The following is a 26,397-nucleotide window of genomic DNA, read 5'->3' as shown; positions in this document are numbered from 1 at the left end:
TTCTTTTTATTTGTTTTTGTTTTTGTTTTTGTAGTCACAATATCTGGGCCTCCTACTGGCATCTAGTATATTGGGGTTAGAGTTATGGACTGAATGTTTTTGTTCCTCCAGAATTAATATACTGAAGCCCTAATCCCCAATGTGATTTATGTGGAGGGGAAGTCTTTGGAGGTAATTAGATTTAGATGAGGTCATGATGGTGACACCCTCATGATGGGATTGGTGCCCTTATAAGAAGAGGAAGAGATCAGAGGTGACTGTGTCCCCCATGTGAGAACACAGCAAGAAGGCAGTAGTCAGTAAACCAGGAATAGAGCCCTCACCAAGAATCTGACCATGCTGGCATCCTGATCTGGGACTTCCAGCTGCTAGAATTGTGATAAATATGTGTTTCTTGTTTAAGCCACCCAGTCTATGGTATTCTGTTATAGCAGCCTAAATAGGTTAAGACAGTCAGGGATGCTATGCAGCTACAAAGAACTGCCCTGCCCAAGTGAAACTAGCATTCTCATTGTCCCCATTGAGAAACTCTTTGTCTTAGTAAAAATGAGTACACTGGATTTTGTGAGCATTCTTTATTTAGGAGCTCACTTGAGGTGGGACTGAAAACAGTGACTAGAACAAGAAAAAAGAGCTAACCTTCTGTTTTCATGACTGGTGCAAAGCACATAGGCTATGACCGAAGCCTATGTCTATTTATTAATTTGACACCTTCATTAAGATATATATTTCTCATTTATGAGGCAGGCAAAATATTTTGTAAAACTTTTTGGTCCTGAATTATTTAATAATAATAAACTCTAAATTCCATGTTTGAGGAGTGAAGTTAACAGAATATTATTAGAACATTGTCTGAATGCTCTTCTTCTGACCCAGAAATAAAATTTAAAAAAATATTCTACCTGACTATTGAGAAAAATGGTCATTTTTCAGCACTATTTCTGAATTAGCCATTCCCCAAATAAAAGTCCTTTTCTTAATGGGTCACAGACATCATAAGTAGTAGGTTCATGTTGCTCCAAATAATACAAAATAGGATTTCATTCCCTCAAGACAAGAAATACATCAGCTTTTGGGCAGACAACTACTATCAAAGAGCAAGGAAATAATTTCATGGTCCCACCCCCATCCTCCAATAAATAATCAATGAAAGAACAACATGGAAATTGTTAACTGGAGTCTAACCTTAGTCACTCTGCCATCTTTGGAGAGAAGCACACATACAAAGGAAGGATCACTGTTCATCTCCTAACCACAATATTTTCATAATTCCCACAAAGCTTTCTTAAAAGGGGATCATCATCAAAGGAATCCTTCCAGCTGAGAGCTCTTCCCTTGTGCCAAATAGGTAGAGGCTGTGGCACAAAAACCATATCAATATGAAACTAGGGAGCCCATTGTGGGAGGTAAAATTCTTTGCTCGGCTTTTTCTGAATTTTAGCTTTTCAGAGCATTCGATGTCAGAGGAACAGAATATATATGTGTGTGCAACACTGTGTCAGAGGAATGGGAAATAGGTCAAATTACCAATTAGAATAAGATTCACTTAAAATTTAAAAAGGTATTGCGATAAAATGGTAATATCCTTCCCTTCATCGTCTAAAACACCTGCTTGGAATAAACATTTTTTAAACATAATTAAGACTTGCTACATTACTTAAAACTCTATTCCCTTATAGCTTAAACCCTCATCTTTTTTCTTTTTCTTTATTCACATTAATCTCTGCAGGTCATCTACAGCAACAGAAACAAGGCATGCCTTCCCTGACCTCATAAGGACACTGTGAGCATTTCTATATTATTACATTTTGTTCCCTTTTTTGTGCTTTTCCTTCATGTTGTTACCATTAACTAGACAATATTTCTTACCCTTACTTAAGTATTTCCAGTTCTCCTGCTCCAAGTCAGTGGCTGTGAATCCCATACCTTAATCAACTGAAACCTGAAAGAACGGCTGTGAATGAACTTTTAAAGACCATAATCCAAGGACATCAGATAAGAATCAGTAACCTCATATCTAAGGCACTTCAATGGGTTGTTGCTAAAACAAAGACAACCTCAAGGCATTTCCTTTTCAGAAAGATAACTCAGACGTTAGTTTTATAGCCTGTTTTTTCTTGTTAAATTCTTGCTCATTTGGATTGTGTCCCGTGGTTTTTTTCTATGGCTCTCCCTAGGGTCCTACAGTGTGTGCTGTGCACAGTCATCTTGGACTGGAGGCTTTGGTTGGTCTCTTAAAATGTTTGCCATTTTTGTTGTTGTTGTTTTATTCATCATTAAGTCTCAAGTAGAGCAGAGAGAAAACGAGATCATAGAAAGAAAAGATGTAGGTGAAGGAAACAGGACATGAAGAGAAAGTGGAAACTAGAGGAACTGTGACTCTGGGGGGAAGAGAATGGAATAAAACCTCAGAGAGCAAGTGGACAGAGAGGTGCGGAGCAGAGAATGTCTTGCTATGTGTTAAAGGTGAGACAGTTGGATGAGTTCTTAGCAATCCTCTAAATCCCCTGTCTGCATGTTCCCTGCTCTAATTATTTTTCATAATCTCTAAGTCTCTGCACATGTAACGTTCATAAATACTGACAGTGAAGATCCAAGGGGAAGTCTGCGCTTAGTTGGTTAGAGTTTTTCACTCACAGAATCACAAACCATGTCCTTTCAGATGCTTTTGATTTTTTGACTGGACATTTTCATATCCTTTTTTTTCTTCCAAGTAAGATTGCTTATGTCTCATTCTAACCAGGTTCTGGAGCTGGTGGTCTACAGATAGTTTTGGCTCCATAGCTGTGGGAGCCTAGGTCCCTCCAGTTCTCAGTTGGTGCTTAGAGTTGATCAGTAGCCTCATGGCCCCACAATGGCCTACTTGAGCTCAACCATCACTCCCATGTTCCTAGTCAAGCATAAAGAATGTCCCAGAGACTTCCTGAAAGTCCCACAGGGCACTTCCACTTATGTTTCATGATCTAGAACTTAGTCACATGACTGCCTCTAGCTGCAAGGGAGGCTGGGAAATGGAGGCAGCTAGGACCTCTATACTAGAGAACTCACTGGCCTGTCTGAAAAGGCAGGCTTGGGTAGAGGTTGCCGGTTCTTAGTCTCAGCACAAGACTCTGCCTTATCCCTTACCTCTCCAAATGGGGCTCCCTGAATATAGGACCCTGTTGCTCCACAGACTTCACCTTTAGAATAGTCTACTCACTTTGAATGAGGTCTTGGTGTCTGCTCTACTTCCCAGCTTATAAGCTCCTATTCAGGACAGGGGTGGCCGGGGGTCCAGTCTAGGGTGCTGGCCTCAGGGTGACCACCTGCCACCCAGATGGGTAGCAGTTCCCAAGGTCAGGGTCAACAGGGGAGACCTGGGGCCAGTGTGGGTTGCCTGGGAAGTGAATGGGGAATGATGGTCCCCAGGTCCTTCACTTTTTTCCTGGACCCTCTGCCGCAGTCTGGCCTTGGGGTCATCTCCAGGACACAGCCATGGCAGCCTCTGCTCTCTGGACTCCTGACAAATTTTCTTTATTAACAAGTATGCCCATCCTCATCTTCCAGGATAACACTAGGGTGTTGTTCAAGTGGCTGTTCAGAGTTCCCATTGCTCCACACTCCCCCAACACATGACGGTGTCAGACGTATTGAATTCACGAGCCTGGTGGGTGTGAGTGGTGCCCGAATGAGGCTGATTGTAAAGGATGCTGAGTGTCTGTCAGTCCTGCGGGCCTCCTCACTGGCTTCACTGCTTTTGGACTTCATGCTGCCATCAGGACAACGGTCCTGCAGCAGAAGTCGCTCAGGGTCTCCTCATCTTCAGAATCTCATGAGTCTCTTTCACCAGTCATGTAAGCCCCTCAGAACAGGTCCCTGCCTCTCTCAAGCCTCAGTTCTCACCATGTGTACTTCACTTTCTATCAATATCAATGCCTTTGTACCTTTATGCTATTATGTTCCCTAAAAATTTGTGGGAGAAATTAAGTATTTCCTGGGGATTCCTGTTCTTTCATATTGACTGCCTATTAAATAATTTTTATTTTTAAACCCTACTCAGATATAACATCCTCAGATTTTTCTGACATACTGAATATTTTTCACCCTCTCTAATGCCTTTGAATCTGCAAAATGTATCAACTGGTTCACATACGTGATCTTATAGCCATGGGCTTATATGTGTTTCTCTGCCCTAAACTTTGGTGAGCTTCTTGATTTCTGTATCCAAGATTCTGGCACATACCAGAGAATCAGTTAATGGTTGAACTGAAGGGTTACAGAACCCTAAAGCAACAGAAATCATTTGGAATGTAATAACTGACATGATATTTTTTGTATAGTAATTGGAAAATTCCTAGACCTAGGCTCAAGAATTTATTGTGCTTCTATTGGGAATCAAAAGAGAGAATGCCACTTAGACAAAATTTCATTTGATCATAGCCAAAACGCTGAGAAGTGGTAGAATTTGATAAACTTTTGATATCATCATTATTGAAAATAATGATGTACAGAAACACTTAATGAGAAAGATATCCCCTTCTCAAGAATTATTTTTAGATCTCCAGTTTTGTACGGTTAAGTTATAATTTTCAGAATGTAGATTTTCTTTGTTCCAAACTTCTTTCTGATAAAATATCTGTTTTGACTGAGCCACTAGTCTACTTTATTCTGTTTGAAAATTAAAATATTATAACATTAACAGAACGGTTTGTTATTTCTTCTTTGATAACTGTGATCTCTCAATTCTCAATAAAAATACATAACCACTTTTACTTTTTATTGGTAAAATTGTCCTTGTAGTGTTTCAATGCTCTGGGCCTTGCATTAATATCCATCCTCCAGAAATCCGTGTTCATGTGAGTAACAAGAGACAGAGTTCTCCCAGAAAGAAATGCAAATACCATAGTAATTGACAAACTTAAAACAAAAACAAAAATCCCTAATTTCTGTTCTAGCCTCTTATTACTTAATTGAACTCTCAGAATCTTGTTATTGACAACAAGTGGACCCAAGCAGGAACAATATTCACAAAAACAAAGAACAAGTGTCAAAAGCAAGCTTACTGCTAATAACCTTCAACCTCATTGTGCCTTCAAATCACACTTAATCCTCACTTATCAGTGTGTGCATGTGCCTTTGATAGTCAGTAAAATTCAGTTTTAGAAATTTGTGGTCCCAGAATCTTTTTATCTAGGAGTATGACCTTGATGTTATGTTTAGGTGGATAGGAAATTATACAACTTGCTCTGAACCACAGAATCATTATTAGCATATACTCAAAAGTTTATTCAGGAGCAAGTTCAGTATCTTAGTGCTTCAAGTCACAGAATTTACAATTTAAAGTGGTAGAAACATTGAGAAATTTATATCTTCTATGACATCAGGAGGAGAATTCTAATCATATCAATTTTTCTCTGCCTTCTTCAACACAGTTATGTTTCTCTTCATAACTAGGAGAGAAAGGGAAATGGCCTTTCCTCCCTTGTGCTTCCTTTTATTAAGGGAGGAAATTTTTCCCAGAACTCACAAGCAGACTGCCCATTAGAACTCATCGGTGAGGATCAGGCCACGTGCCTTTGCCCAGTTGCAAGGGAGGCTAGGAAAAGGAGTTCTGGCATTTTCCCTCCTTGTAAAGGTAGATTGGTTCTGCCAATAAGGAATGAGAGGACAAGTGAAAGACGACTTAAATGTGTCAAATAATGTGAAGTTTAATAATGTGTGTGTGTGTATGTGTGTGTGTGTGTATACACAAAATTTGTTAAATCTCTAAGTGTTATCAAGCATAGTACTCAGTACTAAATATGGAGAGTGATTTATTTTAATGCCACTGCACTTGTTTTGATTTCATTAACCTCTAGAACCATTCCGTGTACATCAGTAAAGACTGTGGACATTTTAGAAAGCTCTATAAATAGAAACAGAAACTTTAAGATTTTGGTTTTCAAATAACTTCTTGTACTATTTATTAAGCTACTGTCTCTAAAATTTAAATCCACCGTTCTGTAATCCGCTTTGTGAATCTGGGACTTGAATTACAAGCCACAGTCTGCTGGCTCCAGGTTTGGCTCTGCCAAGAGAGGGGTCCTAGTGGGAGGCTGGAAGAGCACGAAGGGCCTGCTCCATCCTGTCTGAGCCTGTCTTTCTGCTTGCTCTCCCCATGAACCCTAGAAACAATTTCTCCTGCTGCAGAAGCAGATCATTCTGGTAGCAGACTTGATGCGTTTTTACTTACTCCAATGCTCCCAGGGTCCCTCCTCAGCCGCGTCAGCACTGGTTGGCTAGAACATTCTCAAAGGTCTGAGTGCACTTACAGGTTTTCACCATCTCCCTCTTCGCTGTTTCCCCAGGCTGAGCGGAGGCTGCTTCCTGAAGTTCCTACTTCCACAAAACCTTAGTGTTCCCCTTTTGCTTCCAGTTCTTCAATATCTAGCGATCAATTCTTTATCAGTTGATTCTCTAATAGGCTAAATCTGTTCTTTTAGAGAGGGTGCTTACAAATTTTTAAAAATTTTTACCAAAAGGAGGCTATACTGCTTCATCTTTTTCTGCCTCCCTCTAGTCATGTTCACCTACTGTTTTTCTTCACCGTTCACATACCATATCGGTGGCCATAACTTTAAAGGATTAGATGCTGTCGTCTGCACTTCTTCACCCACATCATTACAATCTTTAAAACAATTCTAACCAGAAATCTCTGTATGGGCTATTTAATCGTTTTCAACTGTTTCCTTGTATTGTATTAAATTCAGCATATACTCCATATGTGCAAAGTTCTCTAAGCTCTGAAGTCCCGGCTTTGAAGTTAAGACAGACCCAAGAGAACTGTAGCTAGAACAAGAGGGAAAGTGGCACCAGGGGTGGGAAAAAGAGGGAGATGGCGATTTTTTTTTTTTTTTAAATAGAGAAGCAATAGGATATCAGTGGTGACAAGGAAAGAACAGGTGGTGGTGACAGTAAGAGATGTCAGATGATATGAAATATTCCTTGGTTATCTTTTTAAGTAAATGGAAAAGGAGGGCTTTAAGGTTTGGCATTGAGCTTTATGACCGATGAGGACACAATGACCCTTCCACAATGTCTAGACTGACCTCGACACTTGAACTTGGGACTACCTGGAATTCATTGCAAGAAGACAGAATACTCAAGAAGGCTCAGGGACCTTTCCTCAAAGACTAACTGAATGAATTCAAACCCAAAGGGGGAAACATCTTCCAAGTTCACTTTAAAAACTTTCAAAAATGCTACTTAAAGCTAAAAGGCTGAGGGAGCAAGAACACAGTCCGTGAAATATTTGGGGCAAGAGCTGGGATGAAGTGGGGAGGAATAGAAGGAATTGTAAGGTTTGTTACCTAAGGGGTATAATTATACCTGCAACATATTTCCCAAGAATGTTTCAATCTTTTAAGTTTTCTGCTTCTGTGCTTTCAAAAACCAGTCCAGATATAGTCTTGTAAGTGTGGGATCCAGAGGAAATGTGAGATGTTTTACTGATTACTTTGAGTTCCCAACTGTCCTATTTTTTATAGCTATCTATAGTTATGTAGTTGACAATAAACTATTTTATAAATGTCAGCCACTTCTCACAAGTTTTAAATTGCTTACTTTCTACCTGTGAAACACTTGGAGAAATGACTTTAATTTTTTCTCTAAGTTAACCCTTAGTTGCAGCAATCAGAGAAAATTTGATTTGTTACAAGGCTTCTTTCAAAGAATGTTTTACTTGAATGTGGTAACTTACTTCTTAAACTGGGGCTTGGTAGAGCTTCGTAGGTAGGTAGGTAGGTAAAATAATAATTTTTTGTTTTAAATTTATAAATAACAGTAGAGTACTCAATCCATCTTTGCAGACCTGAAATAGAGTTCTGGGAACTCTAGTCCCTCTGTTCTATATAGGGCACCCCTCTGGAGCATGCCAGTTGGGGACATTTTATTTATTAATTGTTATAACTCCAATAAATGGAAAACTTCGATGCTCAAAGCATCCATTTCTCATTTATTGAATGGGAATAGAGTTCTCCCAGTCAGCTACCCAAGGTATCACTAAATTGAAACATGTCCACTGTGATAAGCCAAAAGAACAAAAAGCTGACCTAAATGGATGGAGGCAACCAGAAGGAACATACTGAAAAAGGTGAGTTTAGAAAGACAGGAAGAGAAATAAATGATCATAAGGGAGCAGAAAAGACTCTGATGAATGGAAGCAAGACATATACCTTTGTTTCATATGAGGTGCTTAGAAAAATGATAGTAAGGATGTTTCAGTGAATGTGCCATCCTCTGGAGAGACAAAATATAGAATAGTGCCTATTTCTATTTGGAAAATTTTTCATTTATTTATTCAGTAAATATTTGTTGAGCACCTACTACTGTCATTTGTTTTTGTTCTTAGTATTGGCTGGGGAGTAGGTATGTATATATAGAATAACAACATCTAATACATTTTTAGATGAATGTACTGAGTTTGAAGTTGCTTTTCTTTTCCCTCTCTTTCGAACATTGCTGACTTCCATACCTATCTCCTTAGTTTTTCCACAACCGTTAGGTTGAATGTTATGTCTGTTTTACATGAGGGAACTGAAGCACAGAGGTGTATAGAGATGGGCCCAAGCTCGCATATCTAGAAACTGAACCCAGCTCTATTTGAATCTCAAAGGATCCTTAACTGCTACACCAGCTGCCTGCCTGATTTTGGTAAAGGGATAGTGGGCCACTGCCAGCAAGTTTACTTGAACAAATAATCTATTGTATATAGCAATGAAAAATGAAGTTTTAAAATGGGTATTTAATAAAGGCATAAGACTGCCATTATTAAATTCAGAAGTGACAAAATAAAAACAACGATTGCAAAAGAGGATTCTAGACTTCCTTAATTAAAGACAGCAATTGGAAGCAAGTAGAAGTGTTTTCGTTCGTTTGTTTGTTTTTTAAAAGGTATGCCAGTAATAGTCATAGCATGATACAGAGCAGGATTAGGTTCATGGACATTTGAAGGAAGATTCAACCAAAGTTGGGAAGGTGACTGAGAAGACAAGGTAATGGAAGAGTTAAAGACCATTCCTTAGCTGGAAAGCTTAGGAAACCAGGGATGGTAAGTATACTGTTATTAATTTTTTGAATGGAATGAAGCGGTTCTTTTGGGTATGGTGAGAAGATGAACCTGATAGTCAATAGTCACATAATCAGGAGCTGCATTGTGTATTTAGCGTAAAAGTTTATGGCATCCTCCCCAGCTTTTATCCACCCCAAGTTCAAACTTCTTATCCCCCACCAGGGCAAAAGACCAAAACAAGTTTATAGGAAGGGATACTTTGGAAAGACTGGGCTATAAAGCCAACTGAACTTGTTGATAGCTCAATAATGGATTTGGTCAGACCCGAGATCTAGTTCCAGCAGCACTTTGCAAAGATTGTGAAGGCTGTTAGTTAGATACCAGGGTCTTTCTGTCTTTCCTCCTTCCCTTTCCTCCTCCCCCTTTCAATTTTGGTTGTGGGTAAAATACGTAGGACATGTGCTTGTGTCACTCTGGCTGATTTCTCGATACTGAATAATGAGTTCCGATAACTGACTCTGAAAAACAGAACAGATCTTAATTTGGGGTATATTTTATATAGATTTGTCTCTAACTGATCCTGATAAATATCTCCCCATGAGCCCCACCTTGTTTGTTCAGAGAATAATTTGTTCTAGTTTTATATTCAATAAATGAGTCACCAAAATGTCTCAGCACATATTAGACACCATTTAACATAAGAGGTTTTTTTTATCAGCGGAGCCTGTTTTATCTAGGCAAATATTTCCTTATTAATTCAATCCAAACAAGCTTCTCGAAATTATGTATTTTTTTATTCCACTTTAAAATATTAACTTCTATTTCTTCCTTCAAAAAATTAGAATTTTTGCTTCTAATTCACTCATTTCTTGTGTCGAAAGAAAAATCAATAATCTCTATACTCCAGCTATATTTATTACATTCAACCTTCTTCCACTTTGCTAACAAACAGCAAAAATAATAAAGGAACAAACTCAAGAAACAAACAAAAACAAAAAGAGAGAGAAAAATAAAATAACAACTATAGGAACCAAAGTCTGATGCAATTTCATAATAATAGAATAGAAAATACCTTAACAAAGTTATGGCATTACATGGACAGGCCTGCATCTTTAAGAATTTGAGTAACCAACAGAAAATATGAATTTATTTAACATATTTTCTCACAAATATCTCGTGGTTTTGCTGTAAATTTTATGGCTTTTCACAGATGCATACTTCCTAAGTGAGATTCTATAAAAGGAAGGAAGATATTACCAGGAGGTACACTACAGCTGTCACTCCATACTTACAGCAACAGCCTCCAGGATTTGTTTAACAGCATCTGCAGCATCTCGTTCACTGTAATACCCCTTTTCCACAATCCTAAAAACACAAACACATGGAATGCTTCTCAGACACCTGCATTCAATTGAGTGGATGCTAAATGAAGTTAATTAAATTAACATTAAAGAGGGCGCATCCAAATAATTGCAACAGGCTACCCTAACACCAGGAAAAAGATTTCCATAAACTGGCACTCTAGAAATATTTGGGTTTATTTATGAAAATTAAAAACATGTATTTCCTATTAACATTATATAAAGCAATGAAAGTGAATAAACTTCAATTATTCATAACAAATAAAAGGAAAAATAAAAATAATTTATTTTGCTAGGCTTGAACTGTCCATTCTGTTATAGGACAAATTCTTTCTTTTTAAACTTTGTATTGTGAATCATTTTAAATGTATACCAAGTCGACGGTATGCCATAAACCATCTCCTATAATTGTCACATAGCTTCAAAAGTTATTAATTCATAACCAATATTTTATCTACCTAGTTAATTAATTCCCTTCTTTCTTTATTATTTTGAAGCAAGTATTGGATATCATATAATTTCATTTATAACTATGTAAGGAGATATCTCTAAGTGATAAAGGGCCTTTTAAAAATCACAACTACAATGCCATTATCATGCCTATAAATTACAATTATTCTTTAATATAAATATGCAGTGTTTCAAATTTCCAATTGTCTTGGACATGTTAAAATTTGTTGTTTGTTTGAATCAGTATCCAAACAAGCTCTCTCTCCCTCTCTGCCCTTCTCCTTACTCCCTCTTTCCTCCATTTGGTTTTCTTTTCCAAATAAGTGACTTGCTCTTTTTGCATGGGTGACGGCAAGTAATTTCTCTTTTAAGTTAAGGTCTTTTCTTTTTTACTTTCAGGAATGTTTTGTATTTATTTTCTTCCATTACTTTGTTTTTCTTCTTTGGGTTGTGCAACTATACACATATAAGAGTTTTTCAAATTTTGATTTACATTGTTCTTCTCTGATTTTCTTAATTTTAGTTTATTTTGCAATAGTAAGTTATAGTTTTATCAATATTGTGGGCACATCCTCCTGGCATGTTTTCACTGCCCACAGAAAACTTATTCTGCTTTTTATTTTCTGTGCTCTTATGATCATTTTATATTGGAATTAACTGAGACACCTCTCTGTTGCTGTTTAAGCCAAATTAGTTTTATTTTTTTAAAAATTAAATTATAGCTAACATACAATATTATATTCGTTTCAGGTGTACCATAGTGGTTTGACATTTATATTCCTTATGATGTGATCACCACAATAAGTCTAATAACCGCCTGTCACTGTGCAAAGTTATTAATGATAATACTGACTATTGTCCCTATGCTATATATTACATCCCCATGACTTACTTCATTTTTTGTAATTGGAGGTTTGTACATCCTATTCCCTCCTTCACACTTTTGACAGAGTGATAGGCCAGGCTATCTTTTCTAGTTTCATGGCTCTCGACCTTCTTTTTTGTGTGTGTGTGTTTTTTCCATGAAGCATTAAAAATATGACCTCATAGTTTCTGAGATCTCCTCCATCTGGAACTTCATGCTCTTGCTTCCATCAGCTCTACTCTGGTTATTGGAGTTTCTCCCTAGCAGTTTCTCCTAAATATGGGGCTTTTTCCCTAAAGGGCTTCTGGTTTTAATTTCAGGAGTTCACAGAGCCTTGACCGCATTAGTCGCTTTAGTCCTTCCTGTGGGTGTAACCTTTGCACTTCTCAGAAATGTGGGTGGCAAACCTGAATTCAGCTGTTTTGTTTGTATTGGCCCATCCTGCCTCCCAATAGTTTGGAGATTTTAGAGATTTGAATGTTAACCTTTGCTTCCTCTTACATAGATGCAGCTCTTGGAATTGTCATTAGTTTGCCCTCCTTCACTTGTATTTTAGGTTTCATAAGGATACCTTGTCACTTGGTTTTATTATATTGTCTGAATTTTTGGTCTTTCTGTCCTAATTTCTCTGTCTCTTCTTAAAAGCATACTAAGAAAAAATAAAAAACTACTTTTTTGCTGTTTCTATCTTACCAGAATTTCCAGAGAAAACACATTTTGGATGGCACCGTAGATTACCATCTTGCATAAAATGTTTTTAGCTAATAAAAAGTTGTGGTAAAGACGTGTGAAAACAGTCAATTCAAAACATTAAAGTGACAAAACAACAATTTTTGTAATTTTGCATTGAAATTGTTTTAGACTGTTAATTCCTCAAATATCAGTTATTTTCAGAAAGTATCCTTTTTGTAAAAGAAAAATATTTTTAGCAAGAAGTTTTAAGTTCTCAAAGTAGCTGGTGTTAAAAATTGAACTTAAAACCTATAAAATGTTTTCACAATAGGGGACAAAGGGTGAGAAATGAAGAACACAACAGATATAAAAGAAGACACTTCAATAATCATAATTTTCAAGATTCAGAAAAACTATATTGATGCAAAAAATTCAATTATTTTATTTTCTCCATTCAATTATTTAGAACATTGCCAAGAAACACAAAAAACTTCTTTTCAAAAGATATAAGATGGGGGAAGATTTGACTTTGGGTGGTAGGAACACTGTAATATACAGATCTTATAACATAGAAACTGACACCTGAAACCTATATGATCATATTAACCAATGCCACCCCAATAAATTTAATAATGAAATAAATAAAAACAACTGTAATCAACAAAACATAAACATGCTTATTGCTATACTTCTCTTCAGATTTAATAAACTAATTTCCTTTTCATGCTTCGTAAAATAGTAAGAAGGCAGTTACAGTGCTACCAGCATCTTGAGATCACTTTCAAAGGCCCAGCCAGAGCCATGTAGTTTGTTGCTATGACACACAATTTCTCCTAGTTCCACGTGGGCTGGGCTAGAAGACTCAGTGGTAAAAACAAAATCTCTCCTAGGATTTTAACCACAACATTGACCCAAAAGGCTGCCTGGGATCCCAGCTCCAAGAGGTCCCTGAGTCGCTAAGCTGTCTGGCTCACGTCTGGAGATCTGGGACGGCAGCACAGCAAGGCGTGTTTCCCTGGGCTCCCGGGCTGTGGCTCCGTGGCCCCCTCAGGCCTGCTACTCCAGGCTGTGCCCTTTCCTCCCACTGTGCTGCATCGCCCCGCATGTTCCTCCTTCCCACAGTTGGAACTGTTCTCCTTCTCACCATTTTAAAATTGTAGGATGAAAAAACACAGGCAATGCCTATTTCTCTCCATGGATCTGCTTTAAAATATGACTTTTGTGCATTAGCTTCTGTCACCTTAATTGCTGCAAATTGAATTGAGCGCATCTCCAGCCGGGCAGTTAGTGCAGGCAGTGCAGCTGGAGGGCTCTAATCCGATCATAGCCAGAGGCCCTCAGACTTCCTGGCACGTACGCTGGGAGCCTCACTGTTCCCTCCACCAATGGCAGTTTTTCTCAAAGGGAGATGTTACTGTTATTAGATCACTGTAGGTTTATGTGAGAAAGACGTTGGTCTTATGAAAATGTGTGCTATCAGACTGAATGACACAGGGTAAAATCCCCAAACAATATGAGTTTCAGGAACTAAGTCTTAAAGACTGCTAGTACATTATTATGCTGGTACAGAAAAAAATACATTAAAATGAATTCCGCTGTTTCCTTTTAAATCCACCGCTCCTTTATAAGCTTCACTCACTGCCTTTTCTCATTTCATCGATGGCCCCTTGGTCTGTATTGATGCTTTTTCTAAGAACATTCCCAAAGAGTATTAAATTCATATACTTAAAAAAATAGTTTCAAAGGTACTATTACCACCTGTTAAATTTGAAAGCTGGAGAGAGAGTGAGGAGATTGTGGACCGATGTGGGTGCTGGCCAGGGAGTTGACAGTGCAGGAGAAAGGGGAGGCCAGATTCAAATTGCAGGCCTGGGAACACAGCCTAGGGATTCCTAGTTCGGTTCTCTCCTACTATAAATGAAAAGCCCAACCCAAGGATGTCACAGAAACTGCTCAAGAGCACATTATTTATTCAATCTCTCACTTGACAAATATCTAGCAACTGCTTGCTTCCTGTCCAGAACAGCTTCTGAAAGGTAGACTAAGACATTTCCATCTAAGACACTCAGGACTAAGACGCCAGCCCCGACCCGTGTGGCCTGCTTTTGGACATCACTTTGTTCTCCCCTCTGCCCTTTGCCTGCTGACCCATGATTTCTCCCTTAAGATTCAGCGCAAAAGACTCTATTCCCCCCTGAATCCATTTCTGACTTAGAAGACTCCTGCATTTTGTGCCCCATGTACTGTGTTCATGCCCCAACTAGGGCACTTATCACTCCCGCATGAATACTTATAGCCAAATCTGCGGCCAACCTCTAGCAAACACAAAGCATCATATGATAGGGCGTTTGTGTACTGATTCTTATCTATCTATATATTTTTTGTCCCTTCTCATTTATTTATTTTTTTATCTTGTTGATCATGTTCAATAAATTTCTAAGAATCATGACAAGATTGAGCAGGATGGAAGAGAAAAACCTCTGCAGCTTTCTTTTTCACATTATATCATAATTTTGTAGAGTTTTTTTGGGGGGGATTTTCTTGGATACACACACAGAAATCACTGATTTTATTCCAAAAATTTTAATCAATCATCCTATGCAATTTACTGTTTATATTCTACATGAAATGGCAAATTCCACTTGGATTTTTACTATGCTTAGTTTTTTAGAAGCACCACAGAATATATGCTTTAGTGCTAATAAAAGATAAGCATTTTGCCTATAATGTACTAACATGATTATCTTTTCTTCAATTGCTCCTTTAGTTCATTCATTAAATACTGTTAAAGCCATCATTAGACAGACCAGGGATGAATTTTTATCATCACAATTAAATAGATTTGGTTTTTTACCTAAGTACAGGAATATGAAAGTATATTACGATTTTTAACTCTCAAGAAAGAAAACAATGCAAAGATAATAATGAAGGATATATTTTCAGCTTGATGCAATTTTGAAGATAACTGTGGAGTTAAGAAATTTAATGAAGAAACCAAGTTCATCTCAGATATGGCAACAGACATGTAGACAACAACATTAACGGGGGAAAGTAATCTATTGCCTGAGACCACTAAGAGTTTATAGAGTAGTTGAGTGCTTTACTGGCTGCCTGCCATTCTTTAAACATGTTCTGTTAATTCTGAATATTTTATCCATTTTCTCTTTAAATGAAATTTATCAACAGCATTTAGTTTTTCGTTTTTGTTTAAAGCTGAATTAACTCTACTTTATCAAAATCAACTCAACTGCAAGATGAGAGAACCAGAATTCTTCCGTGAAAGAAAGTTTTGGAAAAAGGGAAGGAAAGAAACTTGATTCCAAGATAATTTGAACAAATAGAGGTAGGTAGGTAAATAGTGTTATTGGTAGACAATAGCTTCAGTGTGACATCCCCATCCTACAATTATTTACAATTAAAGAGCATGAGATTTCTCTCTGATAGGCCGTAACCAGCACAGAAATATCTTGAGTTCTCCTTCGAGACACCTCATGGCTACAAAGCCATCAGGATCTAACTATAAATTGACTCTAAATGTTCCTAAAGAAGGAACATGAAAGAGTCAGCTAAAGAGGTGTTGAAAAAGGAGCCACAGTCTGCAAATTTTGGCGACATTCAAATAAGCTAGTCCAGAAGAGTCTTCACTAAGCATGGGAACATGATGGTTTTAGAACAGGACTATTCTTATATAATCAGAGTGATCAGACTGTTTCAGATGAGAGACAGAGTGGATCGGAGTGCCTCAGCTGCCTTGGCATCATAGGACTGCCTCAAATTTGTTCTGAGGTTCAAAAAAGTTAAGCAAACCACTCTAGGTTAGTTATTTGTCCCTTAAGTCAGCATCTGGAACCTTTAGTGTAACTGACTATCAGCCAACTGCCACAAGAAATACATGTTTAAAAACTGATGCCCACTTCCCTCAGTTGATTCATTTATTTGCAATGAACGTAGTTAAAATGTGACAACTGTTAAAGTCTGATCATTCATAAAACTTATTCTAAGGAAACTTCAACATATGTATGAATGGGAGAAGTGCTCCTTTCCTAGCACAGTCTAAATCTATCCCTTTTAGATATCTTCCTTCTCAGAGTCCACTCATCTTAGTGGCTGCTCATTCATTCATTCAGCAAATATTTATTGAGAATTTACTGTGCTCTATGCACATAGAATATATCAGCAGTTACCTCAATCTCTCCTCTGTCTTCCATCTGCAACCCACATCTTTCTTAACCAATTTATTTTTTAACCAACAAGACGTTTACATTTGTGCATAACTTCTTATCATTTCTAACATATACCTACTTAGTCCTTTGACTTCTTCCAATTTTATTATTTTTTTATTAACCCAATGAGTACAGCAAAGGGGTCCCAAGAGATCATCAGGTTAAACAGGGAATTATCCTGAGAAGACAAGGAAGGTGGGAAAGCTATGGAGGCTTAAAGCTTGTGCCTCTTACACAAGCAGTTTGCTTATATTATACTCTACTGGTTTTGCGGGCACACTCCTTGCCTACTTCAAACCTCTGCCTTGAATGATGAAGATATGTATGAAACGTCAACAAAAATTGGTCATTATTGGATAGTGCAGAACACGTTGTACCCTGCAGTTTGAAACTCTTTACGCAGCCTAATAGAGAAAGTAGGCTTCCAAATAATCATTCGAAGAATATTGATTTTTAAGAGCTTTTGGGTCATAATAAAGAATACAATTATAACACATTTAACATTCTATAATTTTCATCTAATATTTTCTCACAAAATATTGTCATAAATATTAGTGTTTAGTTTAGATTTAGTATGACTTTAGAAATCCTGTTTTTTATTGGGGCAGCAAATGTTTGTAAAAGTAAATAGATAGAGTGTTTCCCTTTTTAGTCACTAAGAATCCCAACTTTTCATCCAGTCACATCTTACCAGATATCACTCTTCTTTTGTTCTACACTCCTCTAAGATTTACTTTAGTAGAATTTATTAACTGGTATGATGTGTCGTTATGAAAAATTTCAGAAGAAATTTCCCTTTGATTCTTTTTTGATGACTAGAAGCAAATCCTTTCGGTGGTTGGATTTCCAGGATCAACTCACCTGTCAAACAGCTCTCCTCCTGTGACGAGTTCTAGGACCAGACTGATTTCTGTGGGAGTTTCAAATATCTCTTTAAGTTTTATCTAGAGAAAGATATAAAAAAAAAAATCACAGGTTGCTTACTGTTACCTTTCTGAGAAATAGCTAAAGCTATTGCTAAAACAAAACTCTGTAATAGTAACATGTTGGATCATTGTCAATAAAGGGTCCTAGTGCTAGTATCAGGGAGCCATTTGTCACTCTCTGATTGTTTTTATCAGTGACTTCATTTCTTCAAGGCTCCTTTTGATTTTTTATATTATTCTTTTGACAGATGAAAGATACCTGCTTTAGAAACACTTTCTAATTTTTATCAAAATATATCAATTTCTGAATTGATGTAGAATTTAAAAATAAAAGCAAGCAAACAAAACTTCCGAAACCATTTGAAAGCATCACGGTTACTGGGAATGCAAATGCCTCTTCTCCTGGGAAGGAACTTGGAATCTGGAGTCTGAGACAGAACAGGACCAGGTGAAAGTATGTCTTTATGGAAAGGATATCCCTCAACTGCAAAAGAGCTGCTGGTGGGTGAAGGGATCCTCAGAAAAGTAGAATGGCAATGACTTGATTGGTCATAACAGGGCTTTCATCACATTCAGATAATCCATCCGATTTTGGATATTTTCTTTAATACATCTGAAAATCTAATGACAGATCTGATCTACATTTGAAGAAAATGATTTGAGGAAAATTCCACACTGACTTCTCTTTGAAAGATGGACAATGTAAAGGTGATGATTGTATGTGGCCAATGTTATTAAACTGCTTATCCAAAGCCCTTCGTCCCCTACTTTACTGCAAACAGAACTCTGAATTGGTTTCTGGAAGAAAGGTGCCTGGCCTCAGATTATGGATCGTAACTTCCCTGAGCCACTTATGATTACCCTGCTCCCCAACTTTCCCGGTCTCTGTGAAGTTAAGGTTGCTCTTGTGACCAGCTCTGACCAATACGGTCTGGAGAGAACTGTGCCACAGCTGGAAATTCTGGAAAAACTTTTACTCTTCTCATCAGATTCTGCTGTGGGGCCTTTTTCTCTTCATTCTGTCTTGAATATAGACCTGAGGGCTTGCAGAGGGTGTGGAGAGGCCATTTTAGGCCTTGAGGGGAAAGCATGAGGGTGAAGGTGAATCCACTGAGGATGGTAGAACCCATACGTGGCAGGTGTCTTGGTGCTGGGTGACATACACTAAGGAGCTGAACCTATGCTAGGAACTGCCTGCCTTCTGGTTCCTTATAACCTAAAGAAAATGACTGTTCAGACGACTGTATTCAAGTTTTCTGTTATTTAAAGCTGAGTGCATTGGTAGCTCATACATTAAGTTCTAAGCACTTTGCCTTGAGCCTACACATTTCAGGTCACCCTCCTGAACACAACTTTCTCAGAGAAATGAGTAAAATGTTTTCTTTCAGTAGTTGGCTCAATTCATAAAAACAAGAGATGGCCTGGAAACTGACTTTGTTCTTTGCACTTCACTGGCTCAAGAAAGCTTTTCAAAAATCAGACCTTGCCCCCCATGCCTTTGGACATAGCCTAGAGCAGAGCTTCCGAAGACCTTTTATTTTCCCCACTCAGGCACGGCGTTTATTTGATGCTCTGCATTGTCTCTGAAACAGATGCTCTTTCAGAGGAGGCTGACATGATTTTGGAAAGCAATGCATTTTCTTCACAGGCCTTTTCAGGAATGGTATGTGAATGAGATAGACACCCAAGAGAAAAAGCCAGGGTTTTATTAGAGCGAAACAAAGCTGTCCAAATTTCAGCTATCATTTTATGAACAGAAGTAAAGCTGGTATATATTGCTGATCTGTCCATTTTCAAACTCTTTGAAAAGGTACTGTATTTAAGATTCATTCACCTTAAGAACTGAAATATGTGATCAGATGAGGACAGCAGCCCGTGGCTGCTTACTGCTGGTGGAAGAATCCTTTTTCCATGATCAGAATGGACAGCAAAAAACAAAAATCCCATTCTATAACTTTAGAGGTTATTTGAAACAAAAATCCCATTCTATAACTTTAGAGGTTATTTGAAATAATAGTTTAAAAACCACTTACAATGTTCGGATGTGAGAGGCGAAGTAGAACTCCTATCTCAGTTCTCACGATTTTTTTGTCCACCTAAAAGGCAAAATGAAGAGAGAAACTGAGACTCCCACTTTAAAAATGTCTTATAGCAGAGAATCAGAAACAGCAATAACCACCTGGGTGAATCAGGTAATTGGTGAATGAACAGGAAAAAAAGGAGAGGGGCTCTAATAGCAAATTTCTATTAAGACTTGAGCCGCTTGGCTATCTTAGATGTGGCCTAGATCTTGACTCTGGAACTTCAAATCAAATACTCTTGGGAAGTGGGGGTGACCTTTATAAGTAGAGGCTACTGCTCTACTTCTATGATTCAGCCAAGTACAGCAGTATTTCCACTAAAATGCTCAGCCTCATCTCATTTTTTTTGCAGGCTTTGAGACTATAAGTGTTTTGTCTCTCTATCCTTCCTCTAGGCTCATTTATAGTCTTCAAAATGACCAGAGATCATTATGCAAAGTATAGAACTGTGCTCCTCAAATCCTTTGTGGGAAAAGGCAACATATAAATTATTAATGGTAAGTAAATAGACAAATGTCTATAAATTTTCACGAGCATTTCCTTCTGCAGAGCTTCTGTTTAATTTAGCATCCTGTTTTCTGGCATATCAACAAGTACATGTTGTCATGAACATATCTGTTGAAAAGACTTGACAATTGGGACTTTGTTAAAGTCAAAAATGATAGTTTTAGCCTACAAGGATTTGAAAGTAAAAAACTTTCAACATGAAAAAACTTGTTATAACATGCAAAAATCAAAAGTGGGACACATAAAAAAGATCAAGGTTTTCCTACCTGAGGATAGTCTCTCTAATAACTATAGAATTTTAGCCAAATCTGATTATTCCCTTTATCTGCTTGATCTAACAGAAACCTGGGCATCTCATGACTAGCTTATGTTTTTCATTGTCTTCTCAAATAGTGACTTGTTTTTACCTCAATGGACAACATACCACAGGGCCTGAAGGGAAGTACCCTCCTCTTCATTGCTAGGTCCAAACTATTTCTCCTCCCTTGTCCCTCAAAAATCCCAGCTGCTTTGAAATGTCTGCCATCAGCCAAGACAACCTGCAACTTCTCCTTGTAGTCATCTTCCCATCTCCTTATCACTTATCCTATACTAAAGATTTTAGCATATTTTAGGGACTTTATCTCAGTCATTGAGCTTATCATTTTAACAACTTCAACTTTCATGTGGACGACCCATTCAACATATCCTTGTCTATCAGTAACAATCTCTTCTTCCACTCCTCTTAGCCACCCATTCCCATGGTCACATCCTAGGCTTTATCATTATCACCAACTGAACCACTTCAAAAACATTGATTTCTAACTCCACACTCTCTGCTTTCCACCTCCTATACTTTTAGCTCTTAGCTTAGATTTCATGGCCCATTAGTATAAGCAATGATCTGCACATCCCCCCAACTCCTTTGCTCTTACCTTTCTCTGTTCTACTTGCCAAGAAAAAACCCTAATGTGGTTAACTCCAATCTTCTCTTACTCCATATCTGTGCCTGAACTAAAGTGGTTGGAAGAAAACACACCATCATATTGATTGGTCCCACTTTTAACTTATGACCACAGTCTCAAGAGGCCTACAGCTCCCTCGCTCTGCAGCAGAACATTTTAACTTTCTCCCTCACGCCTCCAATACTAACTCCTTCTTTCACTCTCCTTTCACAATCTTGCTTCTAATTCAATGAGAACGTATAAACAACCCAAAAAGAACATAGTCTTCTCACCACCCAACCTACCAATCTATATGCAATTTGTATCCAATGAACTTCATCGATTAATTCCACAAATATTTTTGTGCATCTTCTATATAAAGATGCTATTCTGGGCATGAGGATACAACAGTGAACAAAATAGATAAACTTCCTAAGAAATTTGTGTTCCAAGAAACTTATGTTCTAGTGAAGACAGAAAATAACAAATAAATAAAGGTCCAGAGTTGATAAGTACTAAAGAAGTGAAAAAAAAACAAGGTAAGGGCCGGCGGCCGTGGCTCAGCGGTTGTCGACCCTTCCCAGGAACCCCCCAGCGCCTCTGCATTCTTGCTCTGCTCCCTCCCCTTGTCCGGCAGTCAAGCTGGCGTCATCCAAGCACTCCTCCAAACAGCTCTTACAGAAGAAATTCGTGGCCTCCATGGAAGAGCCGCTTGGAGCCAAACTACTAGCTACTTTTCTGATAGAACCTTATCCGGTCGGTAGCATTTGACCTGCTATTTGATCACTCCCTTCTTAAAATAAAGTGGACTGTTCCATGTCATCATTCTGGTCCGATGATTCTGCTACTTAAAAGGCTGCATTGGCTCTGTGACACTTCTTAACTGGTCCCCCTGCTTTGATGCTTACCCTTTATAATCATTCTGTCTGCACACAGCAGCCAGAGTGGTGTCTTTACACTGTAAATCTGATCCTGCCACTCTCCAACTTCAGTGCCATTGTTGTCACCCCACTGGGCTTAGAATAAACACCCCTTCAGATCCGACAGGCTTTTCAATGCCCGGACCAGGCTCCGAGGCCTTTGCACTTGCTGCCTTCATTCCCACTGGACCTCGCGTCGCTCAGAGAGTAACTTCGAGGCCTTCCCTGGTCATTCCAGCAAAAGCAGGCTACACACATATACACAGACAAACACCATAAATCATTTAGAAACATCTATTATCATTTAATTACTAGCTCATCCCTTGATTCTTCCACCAGAACGTAAATTCTGTGACAGCAAGGGTGTTGCCCATTTTCTACACAGCAGTACCTCCAGCATTATTTACTGACACCTGGGATACAGTAATTTGTTGAATGAATGAATGAATGAATGAATGAATGAATGAATGAATGAGGATTGAAGCTAGTGTTTGTATACCAAAGGTTGGTAGTTCAAAGAAAAAAAAATCCCTGGTTTAACAGTTTTGGTTAGATGAGATTAGAATTGTTTACACAGTTTTCCTCCTGCCATTCAAGGCTATATGACATTTTTTGTCACGTTATCTATACCAGCGGAATGCAGAATGCCTGCCTCACAGGCAGAGCTAACTACCCAGATCTTTTAGTGCCTGCACAGGTTATAGCTTGTGATTTCCAAACTGTGAATCACAAAGAGTTACTGAACCATTTATTTAATATTGCATTTCCCCAAGATGAATTAAGAATGTTCCAAGAAATGTCATTAATAAAAGCTCCACTGCAGCAGGTACTGGTTGCATGTCCTCTCCTCTCCTCTCCACATCATAGGCTACAGAGCTTTCACAGAGGCCAAACAGGAGTCCTGCTCCTCACCTTCAAAGAGCACACCTTGCCTCTAACTTGTATGATCCATGTTTTATGGATCAAACACAACCACAGAAGAAATTAAATGAGAATGAAATGATGAACATTAAAAAATGATAACAGTGAGAATTGGAGTGCACTATGCATTCCCAGGGAAGGAGCTGTGAGACCCTTAGCAATCAGAGGACTCTAGGGATGCAACTGGAAATCCATTGCTTTGTCTCTGTGCCCACCAGGGGACAGTTAAAGAGAAAAGCCATGCTGAGCCCCTACTCCCATATTCCCCAATGAGGTGACCTCGACACCAATGTGGTTGGATTCTTGCAAAAAAGAAATTGATATCCTGTGATAAAAAAATGAATATAATGTAAGCCTCCTAAATTATCTTGTCAGGCCCATGTTTCCACGGCTGGAAGAAAATAAGCACTTTTATAAAATATACTTTGGAGAAAAAATAAATACTTTTATAGAAGTATCATGGCCACATTTTTAAAAAATGTGAGATTAAAAAAAATAAGAGTGCGGAACAGATCCACCATTATAACACAACTATCATTAGTATTTTGGTTTATTTCCTCTCAGCTTTTTAAATTGTGCATGTTTCTTTACATATTTCAAATATAATTTTTTCTTACAATGTTCACTAAAGATATCCTAAAATTTTAAGGATACCTAATGTTCATAAGCAGAATGTAAAACAGCTTCCTAGTGGCCTTGTGTCATCAACCACTATCCTATGGTTAGACACTCAAGATTTTTACAATTTGTTACTGATATAAATTATTCTGTAATAAACACCCTTGATTGTACATTATTTTTAAAAATGCAATTTGAATCCTGGTTCTTTCATTTAGAGTCCTTTACCAACTCACTTACCTTTAATGAGAATTATTTCAATTTCTTCATGCATAAAATGGGCATGATAATTGCTACCTCGCAGTATTATTGTTGTTAGGATTAAATCAGAATATATGTGAAATCTCCTGATCCATGGTAGATGTTCAGTAATGTTAGTTCATTTTCTGAAATAATTTGTAAAAGTAAAGTAAACTTTCCTGGTCTTCTATTTGCAATTTTCTAAGCCTTCCCAAAAAACCTACTGCAATTGAAACAAACTACTAAATGTAGAACTACTGGGATTCATGAGAGCATTCCAGCCTTAGTAAAAAATAATGTCTAATAAACATAAAACATTATTTTATTTCTCTTTTTCCTAAAAGTGGAAGACAACGTCATCAAAATTTTAAACTCTATCTAATATAATCTTTTTGCTTGGTGGTATTCAAAGAGAGAAATGATGCCTGTTGGCATTTGAATTGAAACACCTTCCTCCACCTTTTTTGAAGACTGGGATAAGAGCTGTGCTACTTTGGTTAAACTTCAGGGAGGTTATAAGACCGTTTCTTATGCTTATTAATTACTCTTGACCACCTAGGTCACACCTGAGTTATTAAAGACCTGGGCATCAGCCATGTCCTGCAGACAATCAGGTTCTGATAGAAATACGGCAAACGGCATCACTTCTTTCTAGTGCCCTTAGTAATTTTTACATGGTCAACATAGTACTTTTCAAAATGCTTTTTAAATTACCAAGAAGGCATGAAAACAAGAACACTGACTTTTAATTTTGTATTTCTTTACATTGGACAGCAGTTACTCAGCTGCACAATTCCCAAACTGTCTGAAGTGAGGGACAGAAAAATGCATGCTTTTAGAGGCCCTGAGATACCCTTTTGATCTTAGAACTAAGTGATTATCTATTAGCTATAAAACTGAGCAATTAGATATTCAAGAAGCTCATGATTTTGTAATTTGTAGATCAACAAATACAAAAAATACTCTGGGAAACATTAGCATCTTAAGCTTCATCAATTACAGCTTGGGTTGAATCACTTACTGAGGGCACCTTTGAATAGGGGAAAACCTGGACACTCTTAGAAGCTTTAGTTCCTTGCCTGATTTTTTCTAAGATAATTAAGACCTTCAAATACCCTGGTTAATATTGCTCAACTCCCTCAAAAACCCCCCAAAACATGCTTTTAAATGACTTCAAAAGTAATATAATCATTCTGTGGGGCTGGAATTGAAAAGAAAGAGATCTCAATGATTTAAGGTTTGAAAGAAAATTCCATTATCAATTTTGCTCCACGGCAATAATTCCTCGATGTGGAAGCATGGATTTGACTCCCTTGTGGAGGAAGCATGTTAACATGAGTGAACCCAGAGCTTCACTTTTCTGAAGATGCCAGATCCTTCCAAAATCAGAAACTAAAATTTCAGCTCAATCCTTCTCAACATCTTTCTTTTTATTTTCTTTTTTAAAGATAGGCCATCTTTGAGTTTTTAAAATTTTAAAATGTCTTTTTTATTGTTCAAAATATTACATATGCCCCCCTTTTTCTCCATTGCCCCCTTCCACCCCACACCCACTCCCCGCCCCAGGCCTTCACCACACTATTGTCTGTGTCCACGGGTTATGCCTATATGCATGTAAATTCTTTGGTTAATCTCTCTCCACCCACCCCCACCTGGCAACATCTCTTTCTTTATGAGAATGTGCACATCCTCAACGCACTCCCACCAGCATGGCCTTAAACCTCTTCTGAGTGAAAGCACTCAGAGTTTAAAAGCTCCACGTTGCGTAATTGGGGAGCTATGTACACATTCCATGCTAATGTCTTAGCATTGCTCCCTCTCCGATACTTCCCAAGACTGTTTTAAATTCAAAGAGACTCAAGCTGGAAAATATATATATATGTATCTTTGACTAAAAATTTTAAGAAATTTTACTCCCGGATATCCAGTGGTATCTAAGGAGGAATTTTAACTGTCATAGGAAATAGAGAATACTTTTAAACTAGTTTTCTGCTTTGATTTTTCAGTAAAAGAAATCATTCACAGCCTATAGCACATTTATTATGTATTTCACACCTTGAAGCTCATCACAACACCTACATATGTCCTGATGCCATGATGGGAAAACAGTTCCAGAGTATTCTGATCTCAAAATCTCAAAGAAAAATCCTCCTAGTGACAGCTTGATCTGTCGGGGTGGGGGAGCATTATAGATATAACCATTCCTTTGATATATTTTTCAGGCCTCTCTGATAGAGATAAATATGAGCAGCTTGAACTGAATTTATCCTGTGACACTGACACTTGCAGCAGAAAGGACATTGGAACTCGATATACACAACTGCACCTGGGCCATCACTACGCTGTATCTACCACTGAGACAAAGAGCGGCAAGAGCCGCAGCAAGCGAGGCATGGACTTTGTATTTTATACACCGCCAGTCATGTTTCTTTCATCTGTTAGTGGCTGTGTATGCTGAGACTCCTTAAACTAACAGCGCTGGTAAAGAAATATGTTGCTTGTATTCTCTGCACATAGGGAATATTATGTATCCTTGTTTCCCAGTGTGGCTTGGAACTGCACTCGGCTGCTCTGTGTCTGCGTGTCAGTGAGGGCTTTTTCATCTTGTATGTGCTTAGCAACACGCAACATCTAGTGCCCATCCTAAATATGGGCCATGAAC

At 38.0% G+C, this 26,397-nt stretch overlaps 1 protein-coding gene across 2 annotated transcripts in view; it reads right to left on the bottom strand.

The window, feature by feature from the left end:
* Positions 1 to 26,397, bottom strand: part of CAMK4 (calcium/calmodulin dependent protein kinase IV) — a 138,182-nt gene that overhangs the window by 40,209 nt on the left and 71,576 nt on the right. For both annotated transcript variants that reach the window (XM_087815488.1, XM_087815489.1), the window contains exons 3-5: positions 19,559 to 19,621; positions 17,461 to 17,543; positions 10,321 to 10,393 (exon numbers count right to left, since the gene is read on the bottom strand). In XM_087815488.1, the coding sequence (XP_087671614.1) occupies positions 10,321 to 10,393; positions 17,461 to 17,543; positions 19,559 to 19,621 (219 nt within the window). The remainder of the gene's footprint in view (positions 1 to 10,320; positions 10,394 to 17,460; positions 17,544 to 19,558; positions 19,622 to 26,397) is intronic.

The sequence above is a fragment of the Miniopterus natalensis genome, chromosome 3 (assembly GCF_054644295.1).
Source record: "Miniopterus natalensis isolate mMinNat1 chromosome 3, mMinNat1.hap1, whole genome shotgun sequence".
Classification (NCBI taxonomy): domain Eukaryota; kingdom Metazoa; phylum Chordata; class Mammalia; order Chiroptera; family Miniopteridae; genus Miniopterus; species Miniopterus natalensis.
Note: the sequence above shows the minus strand (reverse complement) of the source record. Positions and strands in the feature narration are given on the sequence as shown.